This window comes from Hemibagrus wyckioides, linkage group LG08 (assembly GCF_019097595.1).
Source record: "Hemibagrus wyckioides isolate EC202008001 linkage group LG08, SWU_Hwy_1.0, whole genome shotgun sequence".
Classification (NCBI taxonomy): domain Eukaryota; kingdom Metazoa; phylum Chordata; class Actinopteri; order Siluriformes; family Bagridae; genus Hemibagrus; species Hemibagrus wyckioides.
Genome location: NC_080717.1, coordinates 21,543,850 through 21,564,835, shown reverse-complemented (window position 1 = coordinate 21,564,835; position 20,986 = coordinate 21,543,850). Strand labels below are relative to the sequence as shown.

The 20,986-nt window shown below is 40.2% G+C and overlaps 1 protein-coding gene across 3 annotated transcripts; it reads left to right on the top strand.

Moving 5' to 3' along the window:
- The first annotated feature begins 1,344 nt into the window (after window positions 1-1,344).
- Window positions 1,345-19,820, top strand: LOC131358232 (BEN domain-containing protein 4). 3 transcript variants are annotated; one of them, XM_058397832.1, is made up of 6 exons: window positions 1,347-2,096; window positions 13,411-13,968; window positions 14,605-14,699; window positions 15,307-15,381; window positions 15,681-15,921; window positions 17,966-19,816. In XM_058397832.1, exons 1-6 carry the CDS (start codon window positions 1,658-1,660, stop codon window positions 18,211-18,213), a joined length of 1,656 nt encoding a protein of 551 aa, XP_058253815.1. In that variant the 5' UTR covers window positions 1,347-1,657; the 3' UTR covers window positions 18,214-19,816. The 3 variants fall into 3 exon arrangements, with proteins under 3 accessions (XP_058253816.1, XP_058253815.1, XP_058253814.1); XM_058397831.1 differs by having other exon boundaries at window positions 1,620-2,096; window positions 15,678-15,921; window positions 17,966-19,820; XM_058397833.1 differs by lacking the exon at window positions 15,307-15,381 and having other exon boundaries at window positions 1,345-2,096; window positions 17,966-19,817.
- Window positions 19,821-20,986: the final 1,166 nt, after the last annotated feature.

Sequence of the window (20,986 nt, the reverse complement as noted above, 5' to 3'; positions counted from 1 at the left end):
TCTCCAACATCAGTGTTCGACCACATTAATGCTCTTCTCCCTAAAAAAAGAAGAAATTCCAAACAGCCATGCTTCAAAATCCCAAAGTGGAAAACTTCTGGACTCATTTTGATGTTTGATGTGAACATTAACTGAAGCTCTCGACCTGTATCTGCATGACTGTGTGTATTGTGCTGCTGCCACATGATTGGCTGATTAGATAACTACATGAATGAGCAGGTGTACATGTGTTCCTAATAAAGTGCAAACAGAGGCATAAACAGTGCTTGAGTGTCGCCCTCTGCTGGCCTTTTCAATTATTACACTGAGAGGCCCCCCAAAAAAACAGACTGACACACGCGTAATGTATTATGTGGCACAGAGGGAACTAACGTGATGCTCACTTAATTCCTCACTTCTCTTCTATCACCTCGTTACCTATATAAACTCTTATAAATATATACTCTTAACATGTTTTGAACCAACTAATTTGGGGAATCTTTAAATGGCCTTTAATGTTCTATGCAGTACCATACTACAGTGTTTTCCAAGGAGAACCCCTGAAGTAGGCTGAGAACCCTAATACAACCAACCCTTTAAAAAGCTTTAGAGGCTTTACTTCTTGCTAAAAATCTTCTAATAGAGCTGAAATGTAAATGTTCTGCCATTTTCTGGGTGTTAAGAAGAAAATAGTTCATAATAATTTAAAGTCTGTACCACATGTTAAACTAGGTGATATATAAACTCTTACTTTTTTCGTGGCAGCTAAAGCTTTGGAAACTTTTAGAAGTACATTTATGTCCCTTAAATTATTTTTTACTTATTTAAAGATACATTAAAGGTACAAAATACGTACCACTCCAGGTTCCGTATGGGATGATTAGATAATTAAGGGTTATTTAGCATCCAATAAAGGGTGTAATAAGTACAGTTTCTAATAAGAAAACACTCTTTCTCACTTTCTCGCGCAGAGACGACTGAAGAGCCCTTAATGGTGTTCTATTTTATGTGCGCGTGCTGTGTGCTGAAAACCTCATTCATGTTTAATTACTCATTCTTTTCCCATATGGTTACACATAGTCTTCATCCCACGGCCAAATTATGGCACTAGAATGATTTAGTGTATATAAAAGTAATATGAGAAGAAATATAGAGCTGTTGGGTTAATATATAAACAGACGTCTTTGAGTAATGGGCTCTCTTTATATTTCTCGATGTATGATCTTACTTTTCTAGTTGAATAAAGGAGTGTGTTTTCTGCTCGTGGGTGTGTGCCTGTGTCTGTATTCAGCTTTATTGTCTGCTAGGCAGGAGTCAAAAGGCTACATGACAAAACATGGCCGGCTTCCGTGTGTGTTAATGTATGCTAACGCTCCTCTTTCGGTTGACACTCCCACTTTTCGGTGCAGATGCCCCGCAGGGCGCGTGCCGGTCCCGCCAGTGTTTCCCTGTTGGTAGAAGCGCGTTGTTCTCGCCAGGGGATTGGAGCAGCAGCGTGTCAGTAAAGTCACCTCACACACAGTTGGAAGTGTTTTGAGACGCGCGGCGAGACGCCGAGACACCGAGAAAGCGACAGGGAGGCAGCACGAGAGCGCTGCGCTTTAATCCGTCAGCGCCGGACTCGACGTCACCCGAAGCGACAGCGAGCGCGCGCACTGGAGATTTAGCGACGCGGGTCATGGAGGAGGAGATGCTGGCGGCGGACAACGGTCTCTCGGAGCCCAAGATGGGCGGCCAGCCGCGGAGCTTTGCGAGCAAGCGTGCGAAGGCGAGGCACGATCGACCCACCATGGTGGAGATCCCACAGCTGGGGGACGGCGCGAGCCAGCGGCGCTCTCACGCCATCGCGCACAGTCAGCCGTACCCGTATCAGCCGCGACTACAGCTCCATCACCCAAGCATCCATCAAACGCAACATCAGTCTCCGTCGCTGCATCGCTTCACCGGGGAAATGAGGCCCAGAGTCGCGACCTCCAGCTCAGCATCAGCATCGTCATCGTCATCGCCATCTGTCTCATCAGCGTTAGGCAGCGCAGCGGCGTTTTTCGGCCACCAGGGGAGAGTCCGATACCCCGCGGGCCACCAGTCTCCAGACTGCAGTTATGAAATAAGCTCAGGTATGAGGACAAGTTTACCAGAGAAACTTTCTTTCAGCGGTTATACTTTAGAGAAGGCTGAAGCTCTAGAGGTATCTCATCCTGCTGGAGATGTAATGGCCTTGTGCACTTTTCCAAAAATGTATTAAACACTCAAATGGATGGAGTGTTTATCTTTTGCATGGTAAAAAATATATAAATACTGTGCCTATAAAATGATGTAAGGTACATAACTGGGGTTTAAGGACCGCTCTTGGAGCTTTCATTATCTTATAGACTAAATTATACAAGTCTTTCCAGGTAAAAGATACACACAAGAAAAAAAAGTACAGTTTACTGCTTTCCTCTGAAAGTATAAAATTATATAGAATTATTCTATAGAGTAAAACTCTTAGGCTTAAAATGACATCCGTGTCATTAATGTTGAAGACAAGCTGCAGCTGGTAACTCAACACTGTATTATTTCTCACAGCAGGATTTAATATATTCACGTCCTGGAGGTTCGATAAACACTAGGCATTCAGTTGTACGTAAAACAGCTGAAATAGAAAGCTGAAAATTCTCTGACATGATAGAGGTTGTTGCTAATATGTGGTAGGTACGCCTACCATGTACATGCACTTTGCAAGTATACAGTTACTGACTGGAGCCCATCTGTTGCTCTACACAATTTGTCAGCAACCTGATATCCTGTCCATTAATGGAATAGGCCCACCAAAGGACCACTGCAGACCAGATGTTATTTAGATAGCAGATCGTTCTGAGTACGGCAGGTTGCTGGAGTTTATAAACCCCCTCAGTGTTCATGCTGGGTTCAGAAACTGATGAAGGGATGAAAACGATTTACACAAACTGTGAAAAGATAATGATGATCTACACACAAGCTCAGTTTAAAAAAGCAGCATTTTATTTTCTGATAATGTATAGTTACAATATTTAATGAAAAGCACTAACAAATTATTGTGATATATGCAACAGTCTGGACACCATACTGTCAGTAATTGGTGATAGCCCATTTCCAGGTATCACAAGCTAGGAGTCTTTCACTTCTAGTTATTTTCATTCCCTCTTCCTTGCAGAATGTTTCTGGCTCTGAGGTACACTTTGGTTTTGTTGGATGCACAGCATATTTAACATCTGACTGCAGGTTTTGATGATGTGGCCTGTTCCAAAATTTCCAGCTTGCTTTTGTTGAAGTCATTCGTATGTTTGAATTCGAGGAATGTTTTGGATTGTAGCAGAAGCCAGTTAATACATCTTCATCAGTTTTTAGACTAACTGTGTCACAGATCCACCCCCATGCATAACACCTTTCTTTTCTCAAAATATCTTGTTGGCTATTGGAGTTCCATCCACAGCGCTTGTTTCCAAAATACCTCTGTCTAATCTAGCTGTAGTTTTGTAGACATCATCATACCAGGTTGCAGGTAACGGTTCCTGCTGATGACTCTTCCATGCAGATTATGTTTGTGTAAGCAGTGCTGCACAGTTGAAAGGTGCTCCACCACTTCTGTCAGCTAAACCCTCCTGTAGGTTTAGTGTCATTTGGGGATTTGCTTCGTCTGTCCGCTCAGCACATGGGCAGTTCTATCAGAAAGTTTTCATGGTCTTTTACAGACCTTGCCTTGACTTCCACAGTTCCCCTTCACTGCCATTTCTTAATGACATTTTTGGACAGTGAGGATGTGAGTTGGAAGTGCTTCGAGATCTTTTTATAGCTTTCCTCTAATTTGTAGGCGTTAATTAGATTCATTTGCAGATCCTCGGTCTGCTGCTTAGAGAAGCCTGTGGTTGTTGAGTGTTAGCGCAAGTACTGAAGAGGCAGATCATTTTCTATGCTCTGGAAATGTCATCAGCTGACAATTCCTAATGACCTTTCCTGACCTGAGTCCTAATGAAGGAATTAAAGCCTAACAAGTTCTGACACTTAAACGTATGTTGCCCAAACATGCACAGTCCATAATTACTGTTTTATTCCTATTTAATTTTTTTAATTCATGTAATACAAATGAGCTGCATATTATTATTTGCATCTTCTAAAAGTAGTTTGGTGCAGGGGTTGTGTTAATAAATAAATCTGGTTCTTTTATTGCGATCCACTGACAGACAGGTGAGCCGACAAACCGTGGTGTCAGGCAACCATCAGTATCTACACACCTTTATATATAAAGTGAACTGTATGATTTGTGTATATTTTACAGTACATATGGTCATGTTTTGGGTTTTGAAGCCAAAGAAACTGCTAAAGCATTTAAGAAAAGTTTTGGGGATTTAAGCCTGCTGGCCCTGAGGTGAATGTTGTATATAAAGTTTTTTTGTAAACCAGGTAAGATTTAGTTAAGCAATTAACAGAAAATTATAAATGCATTGTTTTATTATGTAGCAACACTGGGCAACTTAAACTGAGTTGTTGAAGCATATAGAAATTGTATATTCTAGAAATCGGATCTGTTTAAGGAGGCAGGTAAATCTGAACATAAATTGATTTCAATGCAGGCAGGATGTATTCCACTGTCAATACAGGAACATTGATGATGATTCAAGTGGTTCAGGCATCAACATGGATTATAGACTGGTTCAGCAGGAATGCACATTTACACTATTTATCTCATTTATACAAATGAGCAATTGAGGGTTAATGGCCTTGTCATTAACCTTGCCATTAACCATCAAGCTTGGTGGTGCTGAGATTTGAACTCTCAACCTTCCAATCAGTAGTCCAACTCTAAGCTGTCACTAGCACATGTTTTAATGGGAACATGTAGTGATACTCAGACATGCAGGTATTTTTTTTTTTTTTTTAGCTTAAATGTAGCTTCAGTATTTGGTAAAAGTGGTTTTTATGTTATCTCTTCAACCATCTATATCCTGAACATTTGGTTCAGTTCAAGATATTTTAGCTAGAGCAAGCTGCTTCTGAATTACAGATGCTGATTTATTACAGCTGTTCTCAGATATATGTAGTTTGATATATTCGATTGGTTTGTGGTTGACTTGATTTTTTTTTTTTTTTTTTTTGTGAGATTTCGATTTCTTGGATGAAACTTGATTGAGCAAATTATGTTTAGTCTTGATTTAAACTGCAGTCAATTCTGTGCTTTGGCAGCAAACACTAGTTAGTTTTGTAATAGTGTTTGAATAACAGTGAATAAGAATCACCTGTATAACCGCACATGCACATGCATGTCCAGACCTTATACACAATTACATAGTGATGTAGGATGCTGTGTCCAGGTATCTTCCCTGGAAGCTTCTCATAGAGCTGGCACATGAAAAGGAACTTTGGGGCTTTTCCAAGATTCACTGAACAACAGTTGCATGCATGTTGCTTTAGTTCACCACCGGAGACACCCACCTTATTACTGCACCTTGCAGGTGGACAGTTAAATGCTGTCGCTCCAGATCCATCATGATGGCATGCTTCAGTAAAAAAGATCATGCATTAACACTATTGTTCTGCTTCTGGCCCTTAGTTCAGACTATGTCGGTCGAGATAATGATTCACACTGCTGCACAATTGCCAGAGAGAAAGAACTAGAAAAGAAATCACGACAGACGTTATTAATGTTTTCGACTGCAGGCTTGCATCATTTCTACCTATTACTACTGAGCCTTCATTATGTATGTATCAGGCTGTTAAAATTTAACCAAGTGCCTTTGTATTTCCTTGTGTTACTTCAGCCACTGGAGCTTTGGATGGTTGAACTATTGAGTGGCTTATTGCATTATTAAGTTACTAAATAAGTACATAAATACATCACAAATAATTGGTGTCACCTGTGTGCCTTCGTCAGTATTGTATTTTAGTTCCAGTTTCCCAGTCATGGATTAAGTGTAGTCTAGGATTAAACTGAAAGGTGATTTTAGACTGGAAGTCTTTTTTTTTAGTTGAAGATTAAAAGTAAGCTTGGTCTGGGAACCAGAGACCTTAGTGTCTTTTAACTTAGATTAGTTTAAACAGATGAAAAAAAAATGAAATCTTTTGTATTTTACATGAATTTAGATGAAAACTCCTCTCTGCTAGGACTCAATGTCCAGAATAGCTGATTTCTAGAGCTGCAGTTGATGCCGTCAATGTTTCATAAAGACTCACCTTATCTAATACTTAGGCTGTGGAAACTGAGCAATAAAGCTAAATTACATTTCAAAGCTCTCCCAATCCCGGCTGCGATCGTGATTAAAACAAATGAGGCTCATAAATTTCATTCTGCGGCGCATGTTGTGTTTAATGAAATATCAAGAGGCTTTCTCGGCATGGCATGTTGCATGCAGTGATAAAGATAAAAGACGGGAAAGAGGATGAATGAGAAGGAGAGGGAAGAATGAGACATGAAAAGAAAGAGGAGAGAAAGGAAAGGAAATAAAGGCAGAAAATGCATGAGCGAGAGACAACAAGGGAGAGAGAGTGAAGAAGACGGAGGATGGAAGTGAGGAGCAAAGGAAAAGTGTGAGGGAAGGATATCATCAAACACGTCTCAGTGAGTCAACAGAGCTGCTGTGCATATTAATAAATCTCCACATCTGCTCTCCTCTGATAGACACGACGCAGTGACTGCAGGCGCCACATGCCCGCCCATCGCATGGCTGCCACAGTAACTGCATGCCTCTGTAATTGGTTGCCCCATGCCTTTGTGCGAGGGTAACAAATTCATAATCATCCTTCCAAACACAAGAAATCACTGGACAGCTGTAGAGAGAGGATGGGAAGTCAGTCCATTAAAATTTCAGCTCAGATGACATTCATTTACATCCAGCTTCCTACAGTAAACAATGTCACCGCAGATTTACAGATTTTCATGCCCTACTAAGCACACTGATGGCACAATAATCCTTCTGAGAGGAAGAAAGTGGTTAAAGAAACGGCCAGCAGGTAGCAGAAACCGCTTGAGTGAAGTTTAATTAAACAAACCTGAGAGAGATATAATGGAATCAGATTTATAGTGAATCCAGTGGAATTTATTAAGGAGCAAAAAAAAAAAAAGAGAGAGAGAGATATGGCACTGAAAAAAAGATGGAGTATGATTTAGGGAGATTAGACCCCTGTTGTGGATGAATATTCTTTCAATTACGTTACAGACCAAAAAATTGAAGAGTTTTAACTTGTCATACAGCCCATGGGCCAGGAGAACATTTGGACCAGCAAATTATTTAATAATCATGAATAATGACATTTAGAAACTGGGTTCTAATTGTAAATAGATTAATGAAACATATTTGACACAAAATAATTGAATTTAATATACTGTTAGTGCATATATTTGTTCAAAGTTGATGTGTTAGAAGCAGGAAAAAATGGGCAAGGGTAAGGATTTGAGCGAGTTTGACGAAGGGCCAAATTGTGATGGCTAGACGACTGGATCAGAGCATCTCCAAAACTGCAGCTCTTGTGGGGTGCTCCCGGTCTGCAGTGGTCAGTATCTATCAAGAGTGCTTCAAATGGTGAGCGAAGGCTGGACCGTGTGATCCGATCCAACAGAAGAGCTACTGTTGCTCAAATCGCTGAATAAGTTAATGCTGGTTCTTAAAGAAAGGTGTCAGAATACACAGTGCATGACGGGTCAGGACTATTTTGGCAGCAAAAGGGGGACCAACACAATATTAGGCAGGGGGTCATAATGTTATCAGGGATGAGGCCTCAGTGTATATAAAGGTTGCATTAAAATAAATAAGGTTCTAGATATAAATGCTGCAAAAAAATTTCTTATACCAATGTTTCACCTTGAATCACTATGAAAGCTGTTTCATTTCGCAAAAATTTCATCTTAGTAGCAATCCTGCTGAAGGTGAAAGAGTTTCCTGAAGTCCTCAGGGACAACAACTGAATAAAAAATAGTTAGAGAGTCAAAGCAATGACCTTAAACATGACACATGACATAAACAATTAGTTTGACCCGTTTTTAAGTGAAACATTCATGAAACAGTACAGTAACTAATCATCGCTGGACAGGTTAACCACATGAGGTTTCATAAACCCACTCTCAGACTCTTAGTGAAAACCGCAGTCACTCAGATAGAGTTGCAGGACAACCTGAAAGCATCAGGAACAACAATTACACAGAGAACAATAAAGCAATGAAGTGCACCACAGAATGCCTGTCTAAAATATTTAAATATGTTAGTGATATTTTGGAACAATATACACATTAGATGAAAAAAGATATATAACTCTTTACTTCATCATGTTTGTTGAAAGAAGATTTATGTGTATGATCATGAGACAAGGGTTTAGTGGTTAGCACTGTTGCCTCACAGCAAGAAGGTCCTGGGTTCGAATCCCGCGTTCGAACAGGCAGGGGCCTTTCTGTGTGGAGTTTGCATGTTCTCGCCGTGCCTCCGTGGGTTTACTCCGGGTACTCCAGTTTCCTCCTACAGTCCAAAAACATGTACATTAGGTTGATTGGTAATTCTAAATTGCCCATAAGAGTGTGTGTGTGTGGTTGTTCTGCTGGACTGGCGATTTTCACCCAATGTGTGTTGGGATAGGCTCCAGCAGATCCCCGTGACCCTAATTAGGAATAAAGTGGGTATAGACGATGGATGGATCGTGAGACACCACACCCACATGGAAGTACGGAGGTGGGAGTATCAGTGTACCAAGCTGCTTCACTGCACACTGCACTGGGGCATTACACACCATCAAAGGAAACATTAATGGTGAAATGTAGCAGGACATATTAGTGGAGAATTTAATCTCATCAACCAAGAAACTGAATCTGCAGAGAAGGTGGAAATTTCATCAAGACTACGACCCCAATCACATAGCCGAGAACTCACGAAGGCTTTGAAGATGGCCTAGTCTCCTGACTTTACGGAGGATTTCAAATCCATTGGCAGGATCCTTGTAACAGAAGAAGCCAAACTGAACTATAATACTCATATATATCAATTATTTTATATAGGTTATAGTAGGTGAAACATGACCAAATTTCAAATAAAGCAATGCATTCGATATGTCTTGTTTTTGTTTTTTTTTTACTCCAGCCCACTTGACATTAATAGTATAAGCAGAGAATATGGTATAAAGAAGTATGATAAAGCTGAAGAGTATTGATACTGTAACATGATACTTAACTTCAGTAATGACCCTGGAGATTCAGGGCAAGAGCATTTAGCTGAATGAACACAAGAGCTTGGGAATACATCGAGAAGGCGTGGGAAGTGCACAGTTATTCATCATGCTGTAGCTATGAGAGTATAATGAGATGGTAGTAGCGTGTAATCACTTACCTGCCATAATGCAGGCCCCAGGTGTTCTGCTCTAAACGCCAATTATGTGCATGGCTGTCTGCACAATCTTCTGTAAGATTCACAATCTTCTGTAAGACATGAGACAGGCTGGTACATGCTTTTTTAACTGTTCTTCGGTCAGGTTGATGTAGATTTTGTATCGAGGTCTGTCTGGCATGAGCTTTTTGGCTCTATATGTACTAATCAGTCTGATTGCTGTGTAGTGCAGGGACACATTAAGAATTTTTCTGTTGAAGTTAATGTGTAATCAGCGGTAAGATATTGACTGCACGAGTACGTCCTCTCAGCCTCCAGCCATACAAATGGTTGATTTATATCATTTATTTATTAAACCATAAGAATGGTGTTCCCACCAGTAGAGATTTTGTCATCGCTCTGTTTTGGTTGTTAGTGAGAATTTCTATTTAAATTGTCATCCATGGAGTAGTGTCCATCCTTCATGGGCTCTGATTTGTAATCCCTCTGTTTCTAAATCTCTTTCGGTGTTATCTCAAGCTTTCCACACCTTCCAGCGCTTTGGTGTTTCTCTAGTAGATGCTTTTTGTGCCGCCATTATGTCCAGCAAAAGTTGTTTACTGAGATTTTAGTATTCATCCCAATTTTTCAAATTGTACCCCATTTGGAAACTTTTCCTTTGGATTAGTGTTTGAATTGCTCTTGCTCTCGTCTCTGCTCGTGAACAGAATGCTTTTTCTGTGCTCGGGTTCAGACCGTGATGCGGTGTAATGATTAAATTTAGTTCTAGATGTTGTTTATGGTCTCTGTAATGGACATGTCAGTTTAGTCTGCGTTTTTATAACACGGCTACCTCAGAGGTGATATTTCTAGACTGGTGGATAGTGAGCGTTTGATTGTATTTCTCTTAATATTGAAATATCTTTCACACTGAAGATGAGAAAAGATGTTTAAAGTAACGCTTTAATGTACGTATCGCAATGAAAGCAGTTTAATGCTGATTCAACTTTCTAGAGCCTTCGAAGAATTTTACTTTCAGCTATTTTTATAACGTAAGTGTTTTTTGTGGTGACAGAAATTTCTAACAGTTTGACACTTTGGAAAAACAGCTTGGACAGAAGTTCTCTTTTTAAATAAGCTGGTTTCACAGGATTGTTGTTTGTCCAAGACTTACTAGACGCAGATAGACATTTTTCAGACACTGAGTACAAGTTAAAGGCCGGTCCTGACCCTACTCATAATGCATACCTCTGTGCTTGCCTACCCTGTAGGGTCACAGGTACATTACATAAAATGGGATAAAATGTTATCAATTTGGTGCACAAATAACTTTTAAGCTTGAAATGCATCTCTTTTGGTTTTGTTCATGAATTTTTAGACAGATGTACTTGAATGTCATAATATTTTATTTAATTTAATCTTTATTTATCATGGATATTTTTACTGTAATTAAGATGTTGAGGTTCTCTTTGGAAGTGACACGGTTGGACAGGATTAGGAATGAGTACATCAGAGGGACAGCTCATGTTGGACGTTTGGGGGACAAAGTTAGAGGATAGATTAAGATGGTTTGGACATGTTCAGAGGAGGGAGAGTGAGTATATTGGTAGGAGAATGTTGGACATGGAGCTGCCAGGCAGGAGGCAAAGAGGAAGGCCAAAGAGGAGGTATATGGATGTAATAAATGTGGATATGAAGCTAGTGGGTGAGGATGCAGAAGATAGGGATAGGTGGAGAGAGATGATTCGCTGTGGTGACCCCTGAAGGGAAAAGCCGAAAGAAGAAGAAGATTTTTATAGTAATTGAGATAAACATGACAATATTTGTTTGTTTGTTTATTCCCATGTTTGTTTGTTTATTCCCGTTTCTTATCTGATTGCATTTAACTACTTCTTCATTATTTGGATCCCGTGCTGTGTGTGTATTTGGTCGTGCCTGTCTTTGTGAGTGTATTATTAACCCAAACTAGCTTGACGTTTTTGACATGTGGTGTCAGTGCTAGTGCGAATGCACGGTTATTCAGAAAACTGTTGCTGATGGAAGTCATTTTCAGCGCGAGAAACGGAGAGGTGTCGAAGGCAGAAAATTCAGAGGGAGCTTCAGAAGAGTGTCACACAGCTCAGTAATGACAGCTCGCTACTGATGGGGAGGAGATCTCACAGTCTGCGTTTATAATTTCAGTAGTTTATCCTCAAGCATTAAAGAGGCCATTTAAAAAAGTATTTACAATTTCAAAGACATTTTAGAAACTCTGATTTGCCCTTTTGTCGTGAAATTTTGCTAATTTCATGCTTGTGTTTACTGGAAAGGAAATTAGTTTTGCCTCCAACTGAAGCAGCTTCTTTTCATTAAAACTTACCAAACATACCATGGATGAACAGAGGAGTGCGGCCGGCTTGGAGAAGTTTTGAAGGAGGCTTTGTCAGAGATTTCATTGCAGTTGCATCATTTAAGAGAGAACTCTAAAATGATATTTAAGCAATATCTCACGAGCAAGCAATATTAACCTCGTGATTGCAAGTGCAAGATTGCGTTTATACATCGGTTCTATACACGAGAAATGAGCCTAAAGTAACCGATATTTCAGACAGTACATGGCCAAATGTTTATTTTCGCTTGACTTGCTAGAAACAGAAGCCACACATGCTTTATTGCACATCAGCTAGTCGGCTAAATTACAATGATTTGTACATTCCCATTAAAGATGCTCCTATTGTCCCTTCTTCCTTTTCCTCTTTATCTGATGTTAAAAGTCAAAAGTATTAACGGTAAGTAACATTTGCTATGTGTGCTGATGGTGTCTCGAACTCTATTGTAGTAACTGTATTGAGATAGGGGTGAACACAGACGAGCGGAGTGATACACGCGACGAAATATAGGAAATATAAGTACTTTTGGAACAGCGCTTAACCCATCAGATTAGTAAAACAGGATTTCAGCATATTTCAGCAGTTGTAAATAAAATATCTGCTCAGAGGAAAGACCCAGGCCAACATGATGTCAGTCATGTTGTGAAAAAAACATGAAAAAAGGCCTGTTTCTTGCACTCAGGTGTTTTCTGACCAGGGCACAAAACCTTTTATGTTTTTAAGAGTGTGGCTTCAGAGGGAAGAAAAAAATGGATGTATTGTTTTGAAATGTTTCAGAATAGCTAGATTAATGTAGTTTCAACTGAAATTGTTGATTAAATATACTATAGGTTGCATTAAAACCTTATAAAACTTTCTAATGATAGTCATGGATGCAATCAGTACAGAATATTTAACATTATCATGAGATAAATCCATGATAATGTTTGCAGGTATTGGTCACTCCATTACCCCAAGTCTAAGTCTGCACAACTTGTGCTAAACATCGTCCAGAGATGGTCAACCAGATGGTCAATGCGGTGCATTTGGAAAAAAAAAGTTGCTCTGGCAAATCTCGTGTGCGGTGTGTGACATGTAGCATGTTCCTATGCTTGCAACTGTTCTGCAGCATTTCACACTGGACAGTAGATGTTCTTAGAAATAGAAGAAATAGCCTTTATTTGTCACATATACATTACTGCACAGTGAAAATCTTTCTTCGCATATCCCATCCTTGGAGATTGGGGTCAGAGCGCAGCGTCAGCCATGATACAGTGCCCCTGGAGCAGAGAGGGTTAAGGGCCTTGCTCAAGGGCCCAACATTGGCACCGTGGTGATGCTGGGGCTTGAACCCCCGATCAACGACCCAGAGCCTTACCCACTTGAGCCACCACCATCCCTACGAATGCCCTTATGGCATTCCTAGTTTGGACTATAGAGTAATCACAGGGCTTTTAGTTGTGTTGCATTGTGTTTTTGCACAGCCATGTTCAGGCATTAAAATGAACAGTTTCATACACTGTTACACACGGCATACTGTACAGACTTTATTGTGTTATGCAGTAAAATAAACCCAATATGAGGACATATGAGGACATAAACCCCATTTTTTCAAAAACTATTTCCTGTTCAAAGATAATGCTTAGATTTTATGCTTATTAGGTCATACTAATCCCAAAAGGCTAGAAAAAATAAAAATGCCTGCAAAATTAAAGCTCAGGTCTTAAGAGGATAATATATGAATTTTAATTATTTTTTGTTTGTTTTGTTTTGTTCTTTTGCAGAAAACCGTCTGATTCTGGACGCATTTGCACAACAGTGCAGTAGAGTGCTCAGCCTCCTTAACAGCAATGGCAGGTTGCTGGGACCACAGCGGACTTTGAGCCCTTCATCCTCCTCCATCAATTCCATCATAAAGCAGGAAGCTGGATGCTCACCTGAGCAGGCTGGAACCAAGCCCAGGTCTGACGAGCCCAAGGCAGGCAGCGTGGAGGACGAGGGTCAACACAGGCAACAGTGGAACTCGCAGCACACCTCAAACCTCCTGCAGGTCTTCACCGAGTCTCTGCAGAACTACATGCTGGCTGGAGCTCCATCCTCCGAGAGCGAACGCTGCCACCAGCCCGAGCCTGAACCAGCAGCACCTGCATCACCAGCACACAACCTGGGAGGCTGGGCATCTCCGGCACCCTCCGACTCGTACGGACACCCTTCCTCCACCCTGCCTGAGGAAGATGAGGAAGAGGAAGGCTGCTGCCCACGCTGCATAGAGCTGGAGCAGGAGGTGCTGAGCCTTCAGCAGGAGAACGAAGAGCTGAGGCAAAAGCTGGAAAGTGCTCCAGGTGTGGGTGCTGTCTGTTTTCCCTGAGGTTTTACTCAGGCTGATTTGCATTACAATGCCCTTCTGACTGTAACATGGAGAAGAATTTCACAGATATTACTCTGAACAGGTTTTACAGAAACAGAGAAGACCCCATTTTAAATTCCATGAAAGCGCATGGTTATCACATCATGTTATACATTTCTATACATTTAAATGTTAAACTCCAGCCTTTTTTAAATGGCAAAATATAAAAAATATTGTTTCAATTAATATTGTTAAAAATGTAAAAGTATCACCAAACAGGTTACAGGTTTATTTTAAAAGGAAATGCTTTGCTGGAAGTATTTCTGGAAACCTAGACATATCATGAAGCATAGACTGCATCATAGGATTGGATGTTTTACTAAAGCTGATTTTAATCCAACATTCTAAGTCAGGAGCAGAGCAGTTAAATGAGGTTTGCGGTAGCTATGTGCTCTAACTCACAAAATTAAAGTGGTAAACCACAATTATTTTTATCTCAAAGAGTAGTCTTATGATTGCTGAAAGGATGAATCATGCAAATGTATATCAAGTGCCTTTGGCTGAAGAATTTAGGAAAGCCTCCTACAATTAGAATATTGTGTGTGTGTGTGTGTGTGTGTGTACACTACAGTGCCATGTCAGACCGTGCTGGACTTCTTTAAGTCTGTCCTGGGACACTACAACCAGTTCATTCCTCCGCCACCACCTGAGGAGCAGCTCACTGAGGTCAGAAATCTGCTATTATATTTCAGAATGAAAATTATTACATGCCATTTAACTGAACTTGTATCTGAGCTACTGTAGATTTTACACTGGGATTAGTACTAAAATCCCTTTTAGTTTAAGATCTGTTTTGGCTCCCAGAGGGGGCCATATCATCAAGAGATTGTGAGTTGGAATCCTTGATAATGCCATAGCCATACATGGCTGGGAGACAAGGGAGCAAAATTGGCCGTTGTCTCTGGGTGGGAGGGATGGCATACTCTCACTCCGCTGTCAATCAAAGGAAGAATAACCAATTGTGGGGGGTCTGTGAACTCATGTATGTGTACGAGGGCAGACAGTGCTTTCTTCTGAGCGTGTTCCAATGCCCAGTGACGCAGCATGAGCATCAGTTGAATGGTTTCATGTGTCAGAAGTTGAGTGAAGGGGTGGGAATTGACAAATGACTGTATTAGAAAGAAAATGGGGGGAAATAGGGGAAAACCAAAACATGATTTGTTTCTAGGACATCACCTTTGACTGGCATGAGACAGACTTGTGTTGTGGTAGAGTTAAAACTGATAGGTACAAACTCAGCAGACTTAGGGAATCTTATTTTTTTGTCTTTTAGACTTGTGCAAGGAGTGCAATGCAGGAGTATTCAAACCACTACGAAATAAACAGTCACCAGAGACCGAAAACAGAAGTGAGACCGACATTCAAATTCTGTGCTATATTAAGGCTGTGAAAATAGCACTTTGACTCAATGTTACATAAAATGATGCTAACCAAAGTAATTTTCTGTTTGCTCCTTCATTGCTGCTGTTTTTGTTTCTGTCAAGCTTAATAGCACAATTTTTCTGCTTGAGCGATATGAAATTTTCCCTTTTATCAAGCATAAACTCTATTATTCGTAATGCAATATTCTTAAGTGTCGTTCTCGTGGCTGATTATTTGTGTATGACACAGGAGAGGTAGATAACTTATTAACTGTTCTGTAAGCAGGGAAGTAAGCAGCTTCTTGGGAACTATCCTCTCTTCATCACCAACAAACAGTGGGACGAGGCAGTGAACTCGTCGAAGAAGGACGGGCGTCGATTGCTGCGCTACCTCATCCGCTTCGTGTTCACTACAGACGAGTTGAAGTATTCATGTGGCCTGGGCAAGAGAAAACGTTCGGCCCACATGAGCGAGACCGGACCCGAGAGGCGGCCGCTCAACCCTGTCAAAGTCAGCTGCCTCAGAGGTACAGCAGATCACCACACAGAGCAAATCAAAATCAGAGAAGCGGAGACTGTATTTGGATAGTCTACTGTAGACACTCTAGATTGTAAACACACTGTCATTACTTCTAGACCTCATATCAACAGTTTGTGATGGTTGATATTTATGAGTTTGTATAGACTAATGTATCATCTTGCCTTTCACTTTTGTTAATTTGATAACGCTTTATATTTACTAGATAAACAATAGAGTAGCAACTTCTCCCTGGTTCTCCCCTCCTATTACGTTTACGTAGCAACTTCTCCCCTCCTATTACGTTTCAAGACTACAATTTTATGACACGCTGCAGAAAGATTGCTGAGCAACGTTTCACCTGCTGACAGTCACTTGATAAGAGTAAATGGTTTGTCCTGTATCAAGTAGCAATAAATGTCCCATCCATTTCATTCCATTTGCTTACAATGAATTTCCAAGACAGTTGAAGTGTTTTAATATAGAACTTGAAATAACTAGCAAAGTGCTCAGTGTTTGTGTTGGAAAATCATTCACAGTGGAATCTTACGAGGCTGGATGAGATCATGGAAAGACCTCTTATCCAAGCTTCTTGAAAGGACATATCATAGAATGTGTGTCACAGCCTGGGAAAGCTCTTCACATGGCGAAATTTTGATATATACATCAACTGAAATATGTTTCTCTTTTGCATGTATACTATATAGCCAAAGGGTTGTGGATACCTGGCCATCACACCCATATGAACATAACTTCCACTCTTCTGGGAAGGCTTTCCAGTAGATTTTGAAGTTCCTCCACGCCAACACTGGAAAATTATGGCTTCATGGGCCTTGCTTTGTACACAGAGCCATCGTCATTCTGGAACATCCCTTAGTATCAGTCACACACTGATATCGCACACACACACACACTTTGTGGCGACAGTTTGGGAAAGGCCCTCATATGGTTGTGATGTTCAGGTGTCCAGAAACATTTGAACTTATAGTATATCTTAACCACAAGTGAACATCTGGCATTTTAAAATCTGATCAAACCCAGAAGTGAAAAAAGAAAACGTTTGGATTGAAAGGGTTTCATTCTGACTGTGGCATGAACTGAATCCAACTGTGTGAAGAAACCACACTGTGTGTATTAAACTCGCATCTTACCCAGCACGAAGTCTAGGTGAGATTAAAAAGTTAATAATGTTGTAAACAGAAAATCTAAATAGGCCAAAACCCTTTTTTTTTTGAGTTGAGCCGCAACATCCATAGGAGTTCCCAGACCCCAGTAGATCTAATCTACTTTTATTAAACGTGTTAAACAGTTTTGCTCGTAATTCCACACATTAGTTTTGATTTCTTCACTCTTATTCCAATAACACTTCGCTGAGTAGGTGCCCAGTGCTGACCTACACTTCTTTCTTGCCCACATACCGTCTCAGTAGAGCTGCCAGAACAGAACTCGTGTTTAATGCAGCTTACATTTACAGCTTCCTAATATCATTGCTAATGCTGAATATGATCATTATGTGCCTAAAAAAGTCATCCTTATTTGGGCTGGAATTGTCTGATGTTAGGGGTCCAAACCTTGAACTCGCCTTCTTAACTGTGTAGTGCAAATTGTTTTTTTTTTTATTATACATGAACTATGCTCCCAGAAACACTGGAAAGCACTGGGAAAAAAAATAGTGCAGTCAGCATGTCATAATAAATGCATCATGCACTTTGGTCTCTGTTTTTTTCTACGAGTTTCATATCAGATCACTTGATCGTGCCCTCAAGAAAGTAAAAACCATTGCTTAGATGAGTCTCAACCTGATATCCTGTGAAAACATTCTTGCAGGCTTTAAAATGTTTTTAAAAAGTGCATTTCCTATTTGAATCTGGATTTCTATCCATTTAGATAACATTATCTGTCCATTATTAAGAATGTATTCATATTTGTTTACATCCTTTGGTCCTGTACATGCAGGCAGGTTTAATTTAGCTGTCATATTTTCAATATTATTTTTTTATTAAGCTCTCTTACACCTTTCCATCTGCTCTTCTCTAACTTCTGTTTCTCTTCAGAGTTTATCCGGATGCACTGTGCGTCCAACCCTGACTGGTGGATGCCGTCTGAGGAGCAGATTAACAAGGTGTTCAGTGACGCAGTGGGTCATGCACGCCAGGGCCGGGCCGTGGGCACCTTCCTGACTGGAGGCAGTGGTAGTGGAAGCAGCAGCAGCGGAAGCAGTCTCTATCTGGAAGGTTACGATGGACAGCTGTCTCAAGACGAGCTCTTTATGAAGAGCTCACAGAATGGTATCATGGACTAGGGCTTTCTGAGGAGGACTGAAGCTAACTGGCTGTTTTGCACCTTTAGGACAGTATCTTCTACTGTCAAACTGCTGTAGCCACATTTATTTTGACTTGTGTCCAGGATTTCCTCTTGACTTAGCAGGCAAAATGAACACTGAAAAGCATTCCAGAGACTCACCTTTACCTATACAGCAGTATATCTTAATCGTGGTCACGGAGTACCCCTGTGGTGGACATTTGAGTGGTTTCCTTTCTGTAAATCACCCAGTTCAGGGTTGTTAATAAACTGATAAACTGTTAAGAGCAAGGAGAATCACCAAAATGTGCAGGACAGGGGTTAATCCAGAACCAGGAGTGAGAAACACTGCCCTACAGCATGCACTGTTATAAATGAATTCCTCCAGCCTGCTTGCTGTAATATGGTAGCATTGTATATAGTGTAAAAGCCAAGTGTTTGCTCCTACAGGTCATCGTTGAGCAGTGTGTTTTTCAGGGCATGGAGTCACACATGGCAGGGAGAAGTACACAAATCATCAGATCCCATAATTTAAGCATCATACGACATTTTAGAAAAATATAGAAAACGCAAATGTATTAACTGTAATGATGTTCACTGTAAATAAGGATGTGAGCTTCCTAATATCCGAGTCTGTGTGTGTACACACATAACATAATAACAAGGTGCTATTTTAACATCGCATTCTATATAATGAAGAACATATCAGTGAATTTTACTCCTAGATGAGGAAGTTCAAAGTATCACCTTATATTCTGTGGTCACATGGTTGTTGTGCTATAATCAGTTTTGTGGTATTCGATGGAGTCGATTCTGACGTGTGTCCATGTTTGTGAATATAAAAGTGAGGACGTGGCAACTTGTTTCTACATTAGGGGCTGAGCTAATATAAACCGTATGATGGCTGTTCCAGAAAATCCTATAGATATGTTTTCTGGCCTGATTGAATCTAGTATTGAGCATTAGCATGGTTAACTGCAACGATTCGTGTTACAATAAGGCCTGAACTTATCCATGGGTTATTGTGCAAAGCTAATTCTTTGCTTGTGGACAACTCTGAGATGCCTTAAACAGAACTCAGAACTCATATACTGCCAATTTCTGTCTGCTGGGACTTTACATATGCTGAAATATCTGACTGATCATACTGTTTTCAACAAAAACTAGCCAAAATTCAAAACTATTGCTATTTCTGAGGTCTTAACTGAGTTCAAGAACAATATAGGAGACCTGTGTAAGCCTGCCATTTGTTTGTGTGTGTGTGTGTGTGTGTATGTGTGTGTGTGCGCGTGTGTGTGTGTGTGTGTGTGTGTGTGCTTGTGTGTGAGTGTGTGTGTGTGTGAGTGACATTGTTTACTGTGGTTGTGTATACCCATGGTAGCTCAGATAGTTACCCTGTTATCCTATAGATAGGAATTGTGTGGACACTGTGAAATGAACCATAAACTGTTCTTTGTCCCTAAATGTAAATAGACTATTGCTATAACAAGTGTCAACATTTGTTAGTGTTTTTTTCTTTAATAATAATTTAAATTTGGAAAAGTTTGTATTCATTGGTGTAAATAATTAAAATCAAGAGATGTATCATTCATGCAATCAAATGGTTTATAGAATAGTTACAGAAATAATGTAAAAATATGCAAAAGTTTGCATACCCAACTGATTTAAACAGTAAGGCATTTTTTGCTAGTTAGATCATTCATACTACCACACACACACACACACACACACAAACACACACACACACACACACACACACAAATAAAATAGTGTGTGTGAACATATTACTAGTTCAACTCAGAATTATATTTATTATTGGGATATAAATGTAAACTTTCATCCCACTTGCATTAGGCTGTTTTTCTTATCTCAGTTTGTCTCATCATGAGCACACAATAATAATAATAATAATTATTATTATTATTATTATTATTATTATTATTATTATTATTATTATTATAAGGAGGAGGAGGAAGAGAACAACAAGAAGAAGAATGTAAAATATATTATTATTAGTAGTAATATAACAGTATTGTCAAAACATGTTACAGTATTTTCTGTCTTTAGGTATTGTCTCTTTGAGTCTTAACCGGGAGCATCAAACTTTTGAGCTCATCTGTACTAAAATCTCAAACACCAATTTAATGGGCTTTTTAAAGTGCACTTCTCTTCTCTGTCGGTAGATGGCAGTAAACAATCGCTGCATCTTTTCACCAGCAGCTGAGCGTCTGTAGTTTCAGGCATAACATTATGACCACCTGCCTATTATTTTGTTGGTCCCTGACCCATCATGCACTGTGTATTCTGACACCTTTCTATCAGAACCAGGAGTAACTTCTTCAGCAATTTGAGCAACAGTAGCTCGTCTGTTGGATCGGATCATACGGTCCAGCCTTCACTCCCCACGTGCATCATTGAGCCTTGGCCGCCCATGACCTTGTCTCTGGTTCACCACTGTTCCTTCCTTGGACCACTTTTGATAGATACTGACCACTGCAGACCAGGAACATCCCACAAGAGCTGCAGTTTTGGAGATGCTCATCTAGCCATCACAATTTGGCCCTTGTCAAACTTGCTCAAATCCTTACGCTTGCCCATTTTTCCTGCTTCTAACTCATCAACTTTGAGGACAAAATGTTCACTTGCTGCCTAATATATCCCACCTACTAACAGGTGCCATGATGAGGAGATCATCAGTGTTATTCACTTCACCCGTAAGTGCTCATAATGTTATGCCTGATCGGTGTTGATCACAGGCTTGTGCTCTGATCAGT